Raw genomic sequence first — 17,567 nt, forward strand, 5'->3', positions numbered from 1 at the left:
CCTTTCAATGAAGCTAACCACGAGGCATCATCAATCTCACAATCTCCACTTCCACAACAAAGTAATCCAACATGCAGCTGAGAAAAGTAATCCACAACAAAATCACAGTTGAGCATTAAGTAGCCGGAGTTTGCTAACATCGACCATGGAAGTAAGTAAGAAATTCAGTTATCAAAGCTGGAAATACCACAAGCCACAACAGATGATACCACAACAATCCAGACATATCTCAACACCATCTCTACGTTCTCTACTAACACACTCTTATAACTCATAGAGGAATTGGTCTTGAACCAGCTAACTTGGCGTCAGCCTAGTTAGTTTGACTTCCATCCAAGATAAGCAGTGATTCCCCAAGCAGCTTTTGCGCTTCCTCTCTCCTCCTGAAGTAAGAAAAATTTCAGGGGCGTTAGAAGAAAAACACATTTATGCAGTCACAATTTACAATAAAACCAGAAGACGTGCAAGCAAGCCACTAGTCACCATGTTTCTAAAGTCGAAGGTTATCCGCGAAAATAAAGCAAGCATACAGGATACTGTACAAAACTTGTATGCATGGTAGCAGAGGCCATCTTCATAGAATAGCATAGTATTATTCTACAACTTTTTTGTCAAAACTATCAGCTAACCATCTCTTGAACTATACTATATGTTTCGAATCAGGGCAGCAAGCAGTAGTTAAACGGTCCTTTTTGTTTGATTTGACATGAGGAACATCTCCTGTCCTTTCTTTGACTCTTTTTCTTTTTTTATATGGGAAATGATCCCAAATGATAAGTGAATAGGTGTGGAAGTTATAATTGTAAATAAACCAGGATCGAATCTATGGAAGCATTGGTTTATACGTTCCTTTTAGTTTCTACTTTAGGGATAATTTTTTTCGCTATCTTCTTCCGAGAACCTTAGTGACGGATGACTATAGTCCACGCCATCTATACTATACCAAACCTGTAATGCAGTAGGTAAAAAAAAAGATTTTTGCAACAGTTGTGACCGATAAGGAAGCATGTATAACAAGATGGAGGAACCTCACTCCTCCAACTCTCCGGGGTGTAAACTCATTTCCAACTCTAGGTAAGAATATACAAAAAATATATAAATATTGATGAAACATTGGAACATATATAACAGCTTCAGCATATACGGGAGTGATGTGCGGGATTGACTTAATACTGATGAATATCGTTTTAGCTCAGAGGTCTACCCTTATTCTTTTATAAACTACATTAGATGGAATTCCAAACTTATGCAGCCAAGCTGAATAAAGACTAGTCACTCACTGCTTTATATCTTCAATTGCTTCCTTGCGGTGCTGAATTTGGCTCTCAAGCATGTGAATCAATGTGGCTCTTGCCTAAAATATATTTAAGAATGTAAGTACATTTTTGAAGAATAGCAGAAAAATACACCACATGGAACGAAATTGAGGTTCACACCTGATGAGGCCGTAGGGAATTGAGAAGATGATGTAAGTTCTTGAATATGAGTGTAATATCTTCTACCCTACGAGCATATTGAGATGGTCTCTCAACTAAAATATCTGCCAGCTCCAAAATATGCAATTGAAGCTCTCTGTTGAGGGTCCTTAGCTCCTTTTTGAAGTCTAAAATTTAACAAATGTCCAAACATTCAGCTCATTAAAACAAGGATAAGTCCTCAAAAGTAACAGTACAATAACTTATTTGGTATATAAAATTTCCAACTAGGATGAGTTATGTATGCATATGCAGATAAACATATCTATTTCTCAAGAATCAACGCACCAATATTGGGGCCCTTTGGATAAAGCTGACGAACATTATGACTCTCCAAGCTTGGAATCACAACATCTCCCTAGATACCAAAGAGGCAAACCAGAATCAGTTTAATGCCATCGATAGCAGATTAGCAAAGGCAGTATGATAAAACATACTGTGTAATCAACACCCAAGGCTTTGAATGGTCCATCAATTGGCGGTGGCGGTTCTGGTGCGGATGAGGGATCTTGCTCAAAATTTTTGTACAGTCGGTAAAATGGAGGAGGTGGAGGATACGACGATGATGTGGCCATTGCCATCCTGTCATACGCAATGCAAAACCAGATATCAGAATAGAGATTGAGCTGTCAAGTCAAATGACATAACCTCTCAGAGGCGAAGTCGTATAATTCCTATGTTTGGTTTTAGTTTACTTAAACCCAGTGAATCAAATGAAATTTTACGATATACGATTCAAAGTGAAATGACGGCGAAACAAATGTTTTGCAAAATTGCCTCTATTTTAAAATTTACATAATGATGACTAAAAGTAAGTATGGAGAAATCCACATGCTAATGCTACTCAACTTTCTAATTTCAGCTGCAGCATAATACCACATATCACAAAACACAGCATAGTCGAGCACTCACTCCAATTACAATTAATTTATCCAGGTAAAAAAATGCAAAAGTAACTTCCCGATCTAAAACATGACCAGTGACTAGTTACCCTAGAAATATAGAACACACATGGGACCAAAATTTCTTTGTAAGACATGTATATCTCAACTAGTCACGGTGTAGAAACACAAACATTCCAATCAACTCACTTCACAGTCCTTACCTACCACCATACAACAATTTGACCAAAGGAAATGATATCAGAATCTTTGTGAACAAAGAAATGAGATCAGAATTACTTTCTTAAGTCTCGGAACATAATATAATACCCAAATACTTCACTATTCTTCTCCAACCAAGATACCAGAAGACAACAATTTGAGCAATGCGGGGATCAATTCGACTGAGGCTAGGGCTGGGCACAAAGAGCGGACCAGCGGGGCGAGAGTGAGGAAGGAAGAAATACCAAGTACACGGACGAGTAGGAGATCAACTGCTCGGATTCCTCGCCTGCTGTACCGGCACCGCCGGGAAGGGGAGCGCCGCCACCGCCGCCGCCGGGTAGGACGGAGACACGCCGATGCGGAAAGGAACGGGGCAGGAAAGAAACAGTTGGGGAGGGTGATCGTCCGATGCTCTGATGGGCCGGCCCAATACGGATCCGCGGTCACAGCAGAAGGCCGAGTCCTTTTACGCCTCCACCCCTCGTCCCAAGTTGTTATTCAAAAGCGATCCCGACCTTCCGCTCCCGCAAGAAAGAAAAAGAAAAAGGACCAGGGGGAAGCACAAACGCACACAGAGGCGGCGCAGCTGTGGTCGCCGCACCCCCCTCCTCAATCACGCGACCCGGCTCCGAGGAGGAGCGAGACCGCGCGCAGCAGATCTGTGGTCGCCGCTAGGGTTCCGGCGAGATGGACGTGGTGAAGGCGGCGCAGCTGTCCGGGCGGACGCTGGAGCGGGTGGTGGTGCACCCCTTGGTGCTGCTCAGCATCGTCGACCACTACAACCGCGTTGCCCGCGACACCCGCAAGCGCGTTGTTGGCGTCCTCCTCGGCACCTCCTCCCGCGGCTCCGTCGACGTCACCAACTCCTACGCCGGTAAACCTGCCAACAACCCCCGCTTCCTGTTTCTCTGTCCGTCGCTAGGGTTTGCGCCCCTCAGGGTGCACGCTTCCGGTCACGGATGGGGCTGCTGTGCTGCTTAGGGTTTCGCTGAATTGGCTGCGGGTGTAGATGCAGTTAGATGCTGTTTCTATTGACGTGGATTGCCCATTCTGCTCGTGCCTGATTGATTAGATCTGTGATGTTGTCCCGGGGGTGACTTGCTGAATCCGCTACTTGATTTTTTTTGTAGTGCCGTTTGAGGAGGATGACAAGGATCCTAGGATCTGGTTCCTTGACCACAATTACCATGAGTCGATGTTCTCCATGTTCAAGAGGATTAATGGTATGCTGTACCGAAATTCTCAAAACTTGTTGGGCCCGCTTGGTGCTATTGATTCTGTTGCCCTAATGAGCACGAGCTGTTTGTGGTGCAGCCAAGGAGCATGTTGTTGGCTGGTACAGCACTGGCCCAAAACTAAGGGAGAACGACTTGGATGTCCATGCGTTATTCAACAGGTATGGTGAATCTGCATGTGAAGTTATGTCCTCTTATGATTGTTCTTCTGAACTCGTGTTACAATTTTGTAGGTACTGTCCTAAGTTATAGACGAGTGTGTAACTTTCCAGTCAACTTAGGATGATTTTTTGAAGTGTTGTCATATGTAGATTGGCTTCCACAAGCTAGTTGACTACGTTTCACCTACTGTTAGTGATACATGGTTGCAGACGTATTTCTGTTTTCCTCTGTGCTCAAAACATTTGCTCACACTAGAGATTCTTGCTTCAGAACTACATAGTCTATACATTTTCTCATGAATTTTGCTTTGAAACTCTATGTTTACTGTCCTAGCACTGGTAATGTAGATTGCTGGGAAAAGAAAATTTATGGAGACAACAGTCAAGTGTTAGTATTTCCACCAGAGTCAATTTCTCCATCTTTATTTCTTCTCCACATACTTCTGTAAAAGAATAATCTTGTTGGGTCAAACTAAACCATGAGCATTGAGAGCCATCAATACTTTCTGTTGGTTTGGGAACTTCAAAAAAAAAAATTCCTCTACATTTCTTTTTTTTTTTTTTGTCCTTCTCTAGGGATGTTGGATATGTTGATCAAAGAATTATATTTTCTATATAATGTTAATTCTGCAAGCTTGTTCACTGGGTGCTTATCCTGTATTGCCTGTGGCGCTTCTCACAGCTGTTTATTCCAATTCTCGCTCTCCAATTTGCAGTTATGTTCCTAATCCTGTCCTGGTGATTATTGATGTTCAACCCAAGGAGCTGGGGATACCAACCAAAGCATACTACGCTGTGGAGGAGGTTAAAGAGGTATGTCTGGGGGCTGAGATGCTGGAGTGTTTTACTTGCTTGCGCAGTGTTTAATTTCTCTTTTGTCCTTTACAGAATGCTACTCAGAAAAGTCAGAAGGTATTTGTCCATGTTCCTTCAGAAATTGCTGCTCATGAAGTTGAGGAAATTGGTAAGACTTGTTGATCTGATACTGCATGAACAACAGCAAGAAGTTATGTGAATTTTACTATCCAGATGGTATTGTCAAATGTTATCATTAGGGGTCCACCAATTCCTGCCTTCATTTTGAGCAACAAAATAATTATGTATGAATATTAGAGTTCGCACTATGATGGTTTACTCATGTTTTGTGCTATCATCAGGATTTGGGCACCTTCTAAATTATAATTATGTTCAATTTATTATTCAGAACCTATTCTCAATGTTATCACTTAAGAGTCCTCCAATAGGCTAGTTTCATTTTGAGGAACGAAAATAGTTACCAAGAAATATTGATAGAATTTGCGCTGCGACGGTTTGTTAACTGATATGCCTTGTGCTGTCTTCAGGAGTTGAGCACCTTCTAAGGGATGTAAAGGACACAACAATAAGCACACTTGCTACAGAGGTAATATGTCATGAGTGGATTTTCCGATTGCGTATTGTTTTATTTAAGGCGCACCCTAAATATCCCTTTCCTTTGTCAATTAAGGTCACTAGCAAGCTTGCAGCCTTGAAGGGACTCGATGCAAGGCTTAGGGAGATCCGAAGCTATTTGGATCTTGTAATTGACGGGAAGCTCCCACTGAATCATGAAATTTTGTACCATTTGCAGGTTAGTCTTTCTTGCAATTCGTCATGTATTACTTTCATTGGAATTGAATGAACTAAACAGTAAATGCTGAAATATACCAGCTTTCTTAGTCGCAGTAGTATTGCATTCAGAATTGAACACATAAGATGAGTAAAGGTTCAGTATATTTTTGGTTGATGACCAACTTTTTCTTTGTATTGTAGTACAAAATGATCCCTTGAGAACAGTTATTTTTCCACATGTAGTTATGTTTTAAGTTTTTTCATTATGTACAGCATTGATTTTTAATTCTGTCATAAAGTTCTGCTTCAGAAGATATTAATAGTAGATTATATTCATTATGAGTTCTTTTTGCAGGATGTCTTTAATCTCCTTCCAAATCTGAACGTAAATGAGCTAATTAAAGCCTTTGCAGGTAATCTTGCATCTTTCTTCTGATTTAACATAACTGACCTGATCTTTTCATATTCATGGAATCCTATTGCAGCAGCCTAATGTTCCCTTTTGTGCAGTGAAAACAAACGACATGATGTTGGTGATATACCTGTCTTCTCTGATCCGGAGTGTCATTGCGCTTCACAATTTGATCAACAATAAGGTTGGTTGTTTCTATCTGTTCTGATGCTGGTTCAGTCCCTGTATGCATTCCTTGTATTTCCTTGTAGATAGATTGTTACCTTTGTGACATTGATCACTTGTAATGGAATTACTCAATTTTGCTGTGGGCATGAAATCTTGTCTCTTAATTGCTGTGATTGCAGATGCTAAACAAGGAGCACGAGAAGGCTGAGGATTCGAAACCAACTGCCATTCCTACTGCTGCCGGGAGCTAAACATGCTTTTGATCACTGATTGGTGGCCAAGAAAAGGGACGAAACTTGTGATGACATGTTAGCACGGTCGTGCTTGAACCAATTGTCTTACCTTGAATGGACATTTTGATATTTATTTCATGTATGATAAGGTCAACGGCAAGAGAAACAAATTACATTGTATGAGCTTTAGATCATACCTCAAGTTTTCTGTAGATCTCGGTGCTATTTCATCTGATGCATCATGTTTCATGATGTAGACTTTTGTTTCTTGTGATTGATTTATAGCGAACCTGTACGTTGTACGTCATGCAATTCATCTCCGTTCTTGATTGATTTGTAGCGAGTCTTAAATACTAACCATCTGGACTGATCCTGTTGATTGGTAAACATGGGCTGTTTGGTTCGTGGTCATAATTTGCCACGAAACCTTGGACAATTGTGCGTAGACAATTTAAATTCTTATTTTGTCATGTCTAAGTGGGCATAATTTGCCATGGCTAAACTAAAACAATTGTGGCTAGACAGTTTTTCATATTCATATTCTACCGTGTCTAGAGGAGTCTTGTCATACTTTTTTTTTTGGTTCTATGACACGTGGAGCCAAAAGAATCTTTTCTATGTTTAGTTGCTAGCCAAACACTTGCTTAGATAAATTGTGGCTTCTAACCAAACAGTCACACGGAATGTTTGCTCGGGATCAAGAGTCTTTGATCAACCCACCCTTAGGCCAGTTTCAACGGGGATTTCATAGAGTTTCATGGGCATTAAATATGTTGATATGGCACTGTCTTGATGAAGAGAGAGAATAAAAGTTTCATGGGAGTAGAGAGAGTTTTATGGGGATGAAACTCTTCTGCACTGTTTCTTAAATATAGGTGCGTTGGAAACTGGGAGATGAAACCCCCACTGAGACTGGCCTTATAAACACACAAACACTTTTTTTTTTAACCTAACACAAACACTTTGCCAAAGTTGTTAGGCTTGACACACCAGGCTAGCCCAGCCTCCAGATAGGCACTGAGGTTCCATGTCATACGAGCGAGTGGCTTCGTAGCTTGCATAAGCATATATTAAGCACACGTTGTGAGCCATACCCCAATACAACAATGTGGGAGACCATAGAGTTGCCAGGTGAGAATGGGAGAAGGGAGAAGAGAGGTGGTTAGACTTTGAAAGCGACATGTATGAGTGTCTTGTCTTGCACTGCGAGTCTTGTGTTCAATGGATACAACTTTTTTTGTTAAGGGTAACATAGATGTATGCCAGGGTTGGACGCGCTCTTAACACATCCCTATAAAAGCACATACACTTCTCGTAAGCTGTCGATATATTTGTCGCATGTCACTAATAGAATGGCATTGTAAAATAAATCTAAGAAAATACAATCAAATAACACCGTAAGAAAGCTAACTAGCTAAACAGTTTACCATAACAGCTTTGTTTAAAATCTAGACTAAATTAATTCTAGTTTTTTTGTCTAGTTATCAATCTAGTAAAGAATAAGACTTAAGTTTTCTTACAGGAATCTTAATATCTTTCACTTCTTTAAAAGGATTCGTGTGATAATGTTTGGAACAGAGGAATTTTGAGTTCCGTTTCTTCGGAAGGACGGAAGGCAACAGGCCATGTGCATTTTATACAGGAAACCAAACATCTAGTCCAACTCAAAGGCGTATACTCCTTACTGCCTTCTTCCTACAATCCAAACAACAAACTTTAGATATTTCTCTGTTTTGGATTTCAGATGTTTTTCACTCCATTCTTTTGTATTCTTGTGTTTCAAAAAGAGCCTTAGAAGGGTAGATTTCAAACTCAACTATAACCGGTATAGGACTAGAGTTTATCACGATATGTGAAGACGCCGAATACGTCTCGCCTTGGATTATACGTCTAACTTGACCTCAATCGGACGGGGATATCTCCTACAACTAAAAAAACAAAGCGAGAACACTTTTAGGTGCGACATTCCAACGTAGGTCCATCGTCCTGGCTGCTGTGATCCCGCACCCCTTGCTCTCCTAAGCCTGTCCCTTGCGACAAAAACATCTTTACGTCGGTCTGCCTAGCGTGCGACGCTCGCTCCCTCCCTTCCGCTCCCCCAATCACACACTGCGACCATCCATCAATCACACCGCCGCACACGCCATCCCCATCCCTGCGCCTGCATCCGCTCCCTGAGCTCCCCGTCCCTGCGACCATCCATCAATCACACCGCCGCACACGCCATCTCCATCCTTGCGCCCGCATCCGCTCCCTGAGCTCCCCGTCCCTGCGACCATCCATCAATCACGCCGCCGCACACACCATCCCCATCCATGCGGCTGAGTACACAACTGCTCCCTATCCCCGCGGTCACTCGCTCGCCCACGTACGTCGCCGCTCGCCATCCCCGCTCCCTGCGGCCGCACACGCCGCCGCTCCCCGTCCCTGCACCCCGTGTCACCGCCACAACACCATCCCCATCGCTCCTCGCCCAGGTCCAAATTCCCACGGCCTTCCTTGCCGTGGATCCCGGTGGAACTTAGCGGCGGTAATGGAGGACGCATGTGGTGCGTGCTTCGTGGCCACCATTTCGCTACGCTTCTCGAGGTCGGTGGTGAAGCGGAAGCGGCGCTTAGGGTTCTTGACGACGCTGCAGAAGCAGCGCCAGCGACGGAGCCTCCTTTGCATGAGTTCTTGGCCTGTAAGCCCCCGAACCACATCTCCAGGTAGCTCTCCATCCTCCTCTCTGTCCTACAGGTTCTCCGGGATTTATCTGTGTTGCTATTGATTTTTCTGGATTATTGCATTGATCGATTGCATTCTTTCCAAGGGTATGCAGATGTGTCTTGATAAAACGTTTGTTGTTTAGGCATGAATTTAGAAACACACATGTTCAAATAAGTATGTCAAAAATTCAAGGATATGATATTCCTCCATATACAGTTGTGGCAATTTCATCCTTTTCGCCAATGTTACTTCATAGTGCAGATTGCACATGCAGGTCTTCTGATCCTCTTAAGTTCTTGTGCCATTATCTAAGAATTCTTGTGCGATTATCTGAGAATCTTTTATCAATTAATGAATGACACGCACCTTTTATGAACAAAGCTTCGGTTAAAGTTTCACATTTAATGACATAATATATCATTTTCAGTCCTACGAAGGCTATAGCTGATTTTTTATTCGTGATTGATCTCATATGTGATAGATCTAATGCATTAGTTGTATAAAATTACTTTGATAAATATGCTCTACAAGAGGCATTGTGTACCGTCAAAACTGATAATAAAAATACATGTATGCAGTTTGCTCTAAGAGAGGAAGGTAGAGTTATCCTTTTGAAACTGTATACATTAAAAAAATCATGAGCATTAGCTGTCAGTGCTTAGGTTTCTTTGCCCTATGCAATTGTTAGGAATATATACAACTTTGAATTGCCTATAAAACACATTCTCTTTGGCATATAACTTTAAGTGATTTTGCCTGGCATAGATAGATGTTCGGGTTTCAGTTATATCAGTTTTATTGTATCATCTTAACCTTTTGACTCACATCAATTGTATACATGACCCTTGCAACATGACCCTTGCAGCTAATGTTAGCTTTTCTAATTTCAACAATCAACTAGAGAGTGTAGAGCTGTTTAGAGTTCATAATACAAGAAACTTGGTACTGAACTTGTCAGTTTGCTTCCTAGCATGATGCGCTTTAGACAGTGCGGGGCTCATCCGTGTAAATGACATAAGGCGTCATTCCTATCTGTTATGTGGAAGATTGAATGACTGAAGCAAGTTGGTATTGTAAATTTGTGGAAAGAGTGAAAATTGCAGTGTCTTTAGTTTACTACCATAAAATACCTAATAAAAGTATATTTTCAGTGAGCATTTTTAGTGAACAGATTTGGACCTGCACTTTTATATTGACATTGCTTCTCTGAGTTTTTGTGAATGGCTACATTCTACCATGAGCAACTTATGTGCCTTATAGTTTCATTCTACCATGAGCAACTTTGTGTGTTTAGATTTTGAAAGTTCTGCATATATCTTGGAAGATCTCTTCAGCAAATTATCATGCTTAGTAGGCTCCAGGGTCCTCATGTTATGCGCTCACTAAATGTTTGGGTGAGATTTGTATATAATTCAAAGGAAAAGTCTCTCGTGCTACTGACACACAATTTTGACAATCTATTCATCACCATTAAGAAATCAACCATACTTTATTTCTCCCTGTATTCCAGTGATTATTTTCCTTTTGCAGTTAACTCATATGGAATTTATATTTGGTGCAGGTTGAGACGATCTCACTTTAAGATTTTCTAAATTCGCTATGCAGTGCAACAAGCTTCAAAAGATCATTGTACGGATTTCTCTGGTGAACTAAGTTTGTATTTTGTTATTATTTCTCTGGTGCACTGAGTTTGTATACAATAGCCCCGTTCGGCATACCTTAAAACCGGCATGTTCGACTTCTTTTTTCAGTCGAAACAACGTTTTCTCTCACAACAATTCAGCCAGAACAGTGTTTTCAGTCAGTTTCAGCCAAGTTTCAGCAAACCGAACGAGGCCAATGTAGGTACTTCTCTCGTCATAAAATCCTAAAATTTCGATCATCTTTGAATTACTAAGTCTCTCTACAACCCATTTGTTTCCCAGGTAATTCAATAGTTTCAGTCTCTCTGATAACATTACAGGTTGACTTGCGGGTTTTCACTTACACTTCGGTTCTCTACGGACAGTGAGCTAGAAAAAAAATCGAAGGTGCATTTGACCAGGACGAAGGTGCCTAATGAAGCTTACAGATTTGTTTCTGTTCTGAATATTAGCCATTTGCATGGATAAAAATAAAAATAGGATTTCAGTAATATGCATATGATTACACGTGTGCAAATCAGTCCTCGGCTCTTATTATTGAGTTAATAATCTCCATTGTCATTGTTGTAGTTTTTTTACCACAAGGATGTTACCTTTTTTAAATATTAATCATGTAGCTGTGTAGTATTTTAGTTTTTTTTACCACTGGGAAGTTACCAGTAGGAGTGCGTCTTCGAGTTCATCTCCTTCGTCGCCAGAGCAAGTGAGTTCACACCGCCCAGAGCTACATGGATTGGTGATGGAGGCCAACCATCATCAAAACAAAGGATACCCATGTGTGGAAGACTAAAGGATTGATTATTAGAGTATCATGTATGTTAATTGATTCTATACTTCATGAAGAATTTATCTCGAGCTATAAGTTGAACACTGAAAGTTCAATCAACTGATGACTTTAGGAGTTGCAATGAGTTTCCTGTATAACAGTTGCATCGGTTCTGTGTTTTCAAAGTTTTTTGAACTTTCTGGTGATCGGCAAAGAGTTTCTTGAATAATAGTTGCATTGGTTCTGTATTTTCAAAGTCTATCTACATTTTTAGGTCTACACAGCAGAGTTTACGAACCTACGACGTCGTGCTTTCTGTGACCGTTAATTTCATAAAATTTACGTTTTGGATTAAATGTCACCTTAACGTCGGTTAATTTCATAATATTGTTATCTTATCGTACGATCCGTATGTTTTTAATATAGTTGACTCGTAGCAACACACGGACACGAACCTAGTAATAAATAATAAATAGAAATAATATAACGGGCTCACGGGATCAGTTCCTCTCTGCCGAGATATCCAACGGGAATCCGTGGGTCTGCCGGTTTGGTTAGCTCTGTCGCGGAGAGGGCGAGCCGGATCAGCGTGTCAACTGACAGCGCCATGGCCTTCTCCGCTTTCTCATGGCCGTTTCGCCGCCGGGGCAGCGGCAGCGGTGGCGCAAGCAAGTCCGCCGCCACGGCCGCGGAGGAGGAGGAGCTGGGCGTGACCCCGCAGCTCCTCGACTTCCTCCGGACGCTCTCGCCCGACGCCTTCAAGGCCGCCGCCCTCCAGCTCCAAGGCAACAGATGATTCCGTCCCCTCACCCCATGCCCTCCCCTCCCACCGATTCTGCTGCCCTACTCGATCCGGCTAGATCCTGATACTCTTCTGCGCTGATCGCAGGAGGCTCCACGGAGGCGGCCTCCGGCGACCTCACCAGCTGGCAGGAGCGGCACGCCGTGCTCGTGCTGTCCAAAGCTAAGGTTGGTGGTTTCCCGCGGATCTCGTCTCCCTGCTTAACTCTGCCCATCCGTGAAAGGTTGTGAAGCGTGAGCTGTACCTGTGTGCTTCGCGTACAGGAACTCGCCAAGATTCGGTACGATCTGTGCCCTCGGCACATGAAGGATAAGCACTTCTGGAGGATATACTTCCTGCTCGCCAAGAGTTACATCTCACCGTAAGCTCTCGTCTTAATAGTGTCCCATGTGTGTGTGATGCTTCTGTTGTGAAGTTCAATTGTTCTCGCAGTTTGTCAGTCGTTGATTAATGAACGAAATTAGCAACAGGAGTTAACTTCGAAATTAGCGTCTCACTTTGGTTACAATCAGTTGAGTTCAATCTTCTATGGAGTTCACTGCTGTAACCTTATCGAGTAATTCAAAATTATATATGGATTATGGTATCTGCAGTGTGGATATAGTATTCTGCTGTCCTTGTACACAAACAAAATGAATGATGTAAAGTAAATCTGCATATTCAGAAAAATCGAACTTGGGACTGATGATCATACTGAAAATTGAACTTATCCATTAACAGCAACATTCAATTCATTGGCATTATGCTTCTTCATGCTATGACTACTTGCTATGCTTTTATTACTCTGCTTCATTACGAAATGCTGGAAGGTGATTATTCTTTGATATGCAAACTTCTGCTCGGAAGATGGAACACATTTTTTACTACATAGATAACTGTAAAAGCTAGTGGGCTCTCCTGTTTAGGCTAATAAAATGCAATTTATAAGTTCCCTTAACCTTAAGAATATTCTATTGAAGCATGTAGGAGTGTCTTGACATGAAGCTTTGTAGACAAGCTAATGATTCAAAAGTTAGAGGATTGAAAATTGGGACTTTTCTATAAACACAAACATTATATGCAACAAATTGCTTCTTCCTGCTATATCCACTTACTATAATTTTATTATAGACTTGCTATCATGGAATATCACAAGGTGATTGTTCTTTAGGGTAAAAACTCTTACTGCTGGGAAGATCACATCGAATAAATCTCCACTGCATAGATAACCTCAAGAAATAGTGGGCTTTCCTGTTTAGGCTGAAATATAATTTGTATGTTCCCTGGAGAATAAGCAGTGAAGCTATGTATAGGAAGATCACATTAAGTTTTTTTCCAAGCAAAAAAGTTGAAATGTTTGAGGATTGAAACTGACATAATTGGCAACCCATTGACCAAAATTAGTACTGCTAGTTTCTCTGCAGCCTTCGCACGGAATGTGCAAAAATATTAATTGAGAACTGAACTGTTGCTATTTAATGAGCAATTACATTACCATATAGATTTTACCTCCTGCTGATGTATGATATTATCTTTTTCTATACCAGCTACTATTTGTTATTGACAACATCACATTCTACTTTTTGTAGATATGAGCTACGCGCCATACAGAAAGAAAAGCTAAGACGGATGGAGACAGAAAATGGCAAGTCAAAACAAGTGATTACTGTTGAGGTGGAGATGCAAGAATCAAAAGGCAGTAGTCTCTCAAAAACATCAGAAGTAGATTTAGAATCCCAAGTTTAGCTTTGCAGCTATAGCTTCTAACAGGATTTAGGTTAGGTAATGCAAGGAGTATTCCTTTATGATTCCTTCATAGATCAATTAGCTCATGTCCAGTTGCAATGTCTGGTACAAAATAGCTCCACGAGTTTGTCAGATGATGCATCATGCATGGCTTGGATCCGTTTTGCAACTCCCGCGAGATTGAAAGTCTGCAGAGTGTGCTTTTGTACACTGAAACCAAGTAGTTCTTTCTGGCATCAAGCTGCATATGCTTGTTGGCTAGGCTCTGAGCCACTGACATGTAAATTTATGGTATCTTGCGTGTAATCTTTATGCAAAGAACATAAATATGGTACGTTTCATATAACTATTGATTTTGTCAATTGCGATGTCTTTCTGCATGTGTCGGACACAATTCTGTTACCCCCCACCCCACCACCTCCACCTTGCTTTTCTTTTTTGTTATGATATCATCTGTGTCGCTGATGGAATTTTCTGAACCATGCTATGCCATAAGATCACATTATAAATGCTTAAGTAGAAACCATTCCAGGAAAATGCATGCGAGCACAATAGCATCGAATTACAGGATGAGCACTGAGCAGGCACGTCAGAAAACGAGGGGAATCACCGAGGCAGACTAAACTTTTTTTTTTGGAACTTAGGCAGACTAAACTTGGTCATGCAGAGGTAGGCACCATCATAATGTGGTTATCACGCCCAATATCACAATTTCTGTGTGCTGCTATATCATTATTAGTTAGCTTGTATAAAATCGTATCAACATCTGCAGCCCAAAATAGCCAAATGCACAACCAGTACCTCTGCAACAATCACCTCAGACGATAGCCTAAAGAATATCACACATCAGCCTACATTACTGACCACACAGAAATTATCTGAACAGTACCCTCAAGCCATGGCATCATAATCATCCAATGCATCACTGTACTCCATGACTTTTTTCTTGATCTTTGAGGAATCCACCCAGGTGATGAAGTCCTCCATGTTCCTGGTCACAAGGAAGGCTGGATCGGTGACGAACTCAGGGCCAACACGCACATGGCCCTGTTCCATGTATGTCACGGCCTCTTTGAGGTGCTCTGCCATCTTGATCCTCATCATAACTGTTGCTAGTCTTCGTCTGCAGTGATTTAGCAAAGCAAAAGGTGAGTGGAATGTGATGTGAGCGAGTGAAAAGAGAGTGGCTGGCTGGACTGGAAGAGAGACCTGCAGAAGGAGCTCGCTGAAAGTTTCTCACATTTTACCAAACTCTCTTTTGTCGAAATTGCACCCATATTATACCTGAAATTAAGGTACTTTGTCATACAACATCACAACACAGATCAGTATACGAAGTAACAAATCCTGAAGCCGCCAACACTAATTGAACGAGAAATCATATAATTTTGTCAAAATAAATATATATGACTAGATATTTTCCCTAAGATGACACGTTATACTGACACTATAGCATCAGAAGTGATAGTAGTCGTAGCAAGAGTAAGACAGCTTATGAAACAGGAACAAGCTCCACAGATCACACAGGACATGCCATGATGGCTTATGGTCATTCAGTCCAGTGCAAATGTGTGTCCAACCCAACCACATGCTGATCTAAGTATAAGAGCGTGTATGGCCAGACATAAACAAGTGCATTGAAAGAGCGTGTATGACCAGGCATATCCCACTGTACCTGCCACCACAAAATTCGAACTATTTACGTCGAGTCGCCTATGATCGTCGGAAGTGCCTCGACAAGATCGATCGACAGATTTTGCCACTACAACTGACGCAGCATAACAAGTCGATCGATCCTTCAACGTGCGATCGTGATTCGTGAAGACGGTCAAGGGAGGATCGTGAAGACGGTCGACGGCCTCTCCTTGCCGACCGACGACGAGGACTTCCGGGGCACGGCAGTCGCCTGGTCGGGGCGCTGGAGAGGCACGCGCGGGGGAGCACTCATGTTTTTGGTTTGGCCTGATCAGCATTACGAGAGTCGATCGACCCACTCAACGTGCGCCACTCAACGTGCGATCGTGAAGACGGTGAAGGGGGGGTGGCGGGTAGTTAGTACTTGTTGTAGTCGTCCCTCGCGGCGCCCCTTGCCCTTGTCGTAGTCCAGCAAGTTGACCCTCTTGAGGCGCTTCCGCTCGTGGAACGCGAGCTTCCTCATCCTTCATCTCCTGGAATCGACGGAGAAGTTCTGGACCGGGAGGGTGCTCCGATCAGCCGGCGGGAGGAATTGAGATGACCTTTTTATTATTATTGAGCAAAAGGAATTGAGATGATCTGAGGGCGGCTACGCTAGCTAGGGCTGGATGCTGCGGGGCGCAGTTGCAGCTTGCAACTACCACCTCCGAACGACAGCGGTGGCCCAGGCCCGGTGGGCTCGAACTCTGTGGGCCTAAGAGGCGGAGGGCGCGCTGGGCCCGCGGCGCGCGGTTCCCACCCCCCTGGTGATGGGCCGGCCGCTTCCACGTTCCGCTCCGCTTACTTGTGAGCAGAGCGTCGTGTTGGGTGGGCCCACCCGCGCGCGCAGGGAACACCCACCGTGGTGCACACAGCCCTGCAGCGATGCAGGTTGCAGGCGGCACGGGACGGGGACGCGACGGCCGCGGTGAGCCGGCGGCGCCGGAAACACGACGCTGCGGGCACCGAAAAGGCGTACGGCCGCGGGCCACGGCCAAAGGCGCGGTCCCGGCACGCAACGCAACCGTCGCGCTGCCAGTGCCAGGAGAAAATCTCGAGTCGAACGCGATTTTTTTTTACCAGGGGCTGCAGTGCACTACAGCAGCAGCTCTCCTCTCGAGTCTCGTCTCGTCTCGTCTCTGGGGCGTGAGCGTGACCGCGTGAGAGAGACTGAGGTGTGGGCCCTGGCCGCCCGACCGGCCCAAACCGCGAAAGGACTACGGATAAAGCGGGAAGGACTACGGCGCAGGCGATTGGGCGCCACGCCATGCGCCTGGCCCCGCTGCCGGTATCAGCACACATGTGCAGCCGGCACGGGGACCACCCCCCACAGGCCACATGCACGCGCCTCCGCTGCGGCAGATTGGGCAGCAAGTGGAACAAGTACGCACCAACCAGAGAGGACGGGGAGGTTCACGGGCCGTCCGGTCCGTTCGTCCCCTCGCCGTTGCCGGAGCCGGACATCTTCTATACATCCCACGGTAGATCCTTGCGACATCTTCAGTTCTTCACATATCATGAATTCACAATAGATCCTCACGGCATGGACTCTGGTCATCCTCATCTGTTGTGTTCACTTGCCTTGCTCCATCCAAGGCTTCTGTAGCTGTTGCAAATGGAGTCCCATGCCGTTATGTTGTGTGCTAGGATCGGAAAAAGATTCTACCAAAAGGCAGTGGTAAGAAAAGCATCAATCTTTGCACATGTACGTACGGCTGTACCTGCTTTCTGTTTCCCCCTGCTGTGTAAAGTGTGAGTCTGCAGGCTGCACTCTGGGAGGTACTTTAATCACGATCACGGTAAAATAAATAAAAAATTACGCGTGGCTTCTACTTCAACTGCTCAAGTCACCTTTTCGTGAGGTTGAA

General features: G+C 43.4%; 4 protein-coding genes across 5 annotated transcripts; 2 read left to right on the forward strand and 2 right to left on the reverse strand.

Moving 5' to 3' along the window:
• Window positions 1-87: 87 nt before the first annotated feature.
• On the reverse strand, window positions 88-3,005 carry LOC136497862 (mediator of RNA polymerase II transcription subunit 7a-like). Its single transcript, XM_066493736.1, has 6 exons — window positions 2,824-3,005; window positions 1,913-2,057; window positions 1,764-1,833; window positions 1,437-1,603; window positions 1,281-1,354; window positions 88-383 (listed from the first exon to the last, which is right to left on the reverse strand). The coding sequence occupies exons 2-6, from the start codon at window positions 2,054-2,056 to the stop codon at window positions 314-316; spliced, it is 525 nt and encodes a 174-aa protein (XP_066349833.1). The 5' UTR covers window position 2,057; window positions 2,824-3,005; the 3' UTR covers window positions 88-313.
• Window positions 3,006-3,120: 115 nt separating this feature from the next.
• On the forward strand, window positions 3,121-6,687 carry LOC136497861 (26S proteasome non-ATPase regulatory subunit 7 homolog A). The gene is made up of 10 exons (XM_066493734.1): window positions 3,121-3,455; window positions 3,712-3,804; window positions 3,896-3,977; window positions 4,694-4,790; window positions 4,866-4,941; window positions 5,321-5,379; window positions 5,464-5,586; window positions 5,923-5,980; window positions 6,078-6,163; window positions 6,327-6,687. Exons 1-10 carry the CDS (start codon window positions 3,269-3,271, stop codon window positions 6,396-6,398), a joined length of 933 nt encoding a protein of 310 aa, XP_066349831.1. The 5' UTR covers window positions 3,121-3,268; the 3' UTR covers window positions 6,399-6,687.
• Window positions 6,688-12,010: 5,323 nt separating this feature from the next.
• Window positions 12,011-14,387, forward strand: LOC136498198 (uncharacterized). The gene is made up of 4 exons (XM_066494153.1): window positions 12,011-12,283; window positions 12,388-12,467; window positions 12,564-12,661; window positions 13,869-14,387. The coding sequence occupies exons 1-4, from the start codon at window positions 12,106-12,108 to the stop codon at window positions 14,023-14,025; spliced, it is 513 nt and encodes a 170-aa protein (XP_066350250.1). The 5' UTR covers window positions 12,011-12,105; the 3' UTR covers window positions 14,026-14,387.
• A 372-nt stretch (window positions 14,388-14,759) lies between these two features.
• Window positions 14,760-16,280, reverse strand: LOC136495244 (uncharacterized). 2 transcript variants are annotated; one of them, XR_010768944.1, is made up of 3 exons: window positions 16,085-16,280; window positions 15,235-15,309; window positions 14,760-15,148 (listed from the first exon to the last, which is right to left on the reverse strand). XR_010768944.1 is itself a non-coding variant. In XM_066491221.1 (3 exons), exons 1-3 carry the CDS (start codon window positions 16,181-16,183, stop codon window positions 14,917-14,919), a joined length of 420 nt encoding a protein of 139 aa, XP_066347318.1. In that variant the 5' UTR covers window positions 16,184-16,280; the 3' UTR covers window positions 14,760-14,916. The 2 variants fall into 2 exon arrangements, 1 of the variants encoding a protein (XP_066347318.1); XM_066491221.1 differs by having other exon boundaries at window positions 15,235-15,323.
• Between the last annotated feature and the right edge of the window lie 1,287 nt (window positions 16,281-17,567).

The sequence above is a fragment of the Miscanthus floridulus genome, chromosome 12, assembly GCF_019320115.1.
Source record: "Miscanthus floridulus cultivar M001 chromosome 12, ASM1932011v1, whole genome shotgun sequence".
In the NCBI taxonomy this organism is placed as follows: domain Eukaryota; kingdom Viridiplantae; phylum Streptophyta; class Magnoliopsida; order Poales; family Poaceae; genus Miscanthus; species Miscanthus floridulus.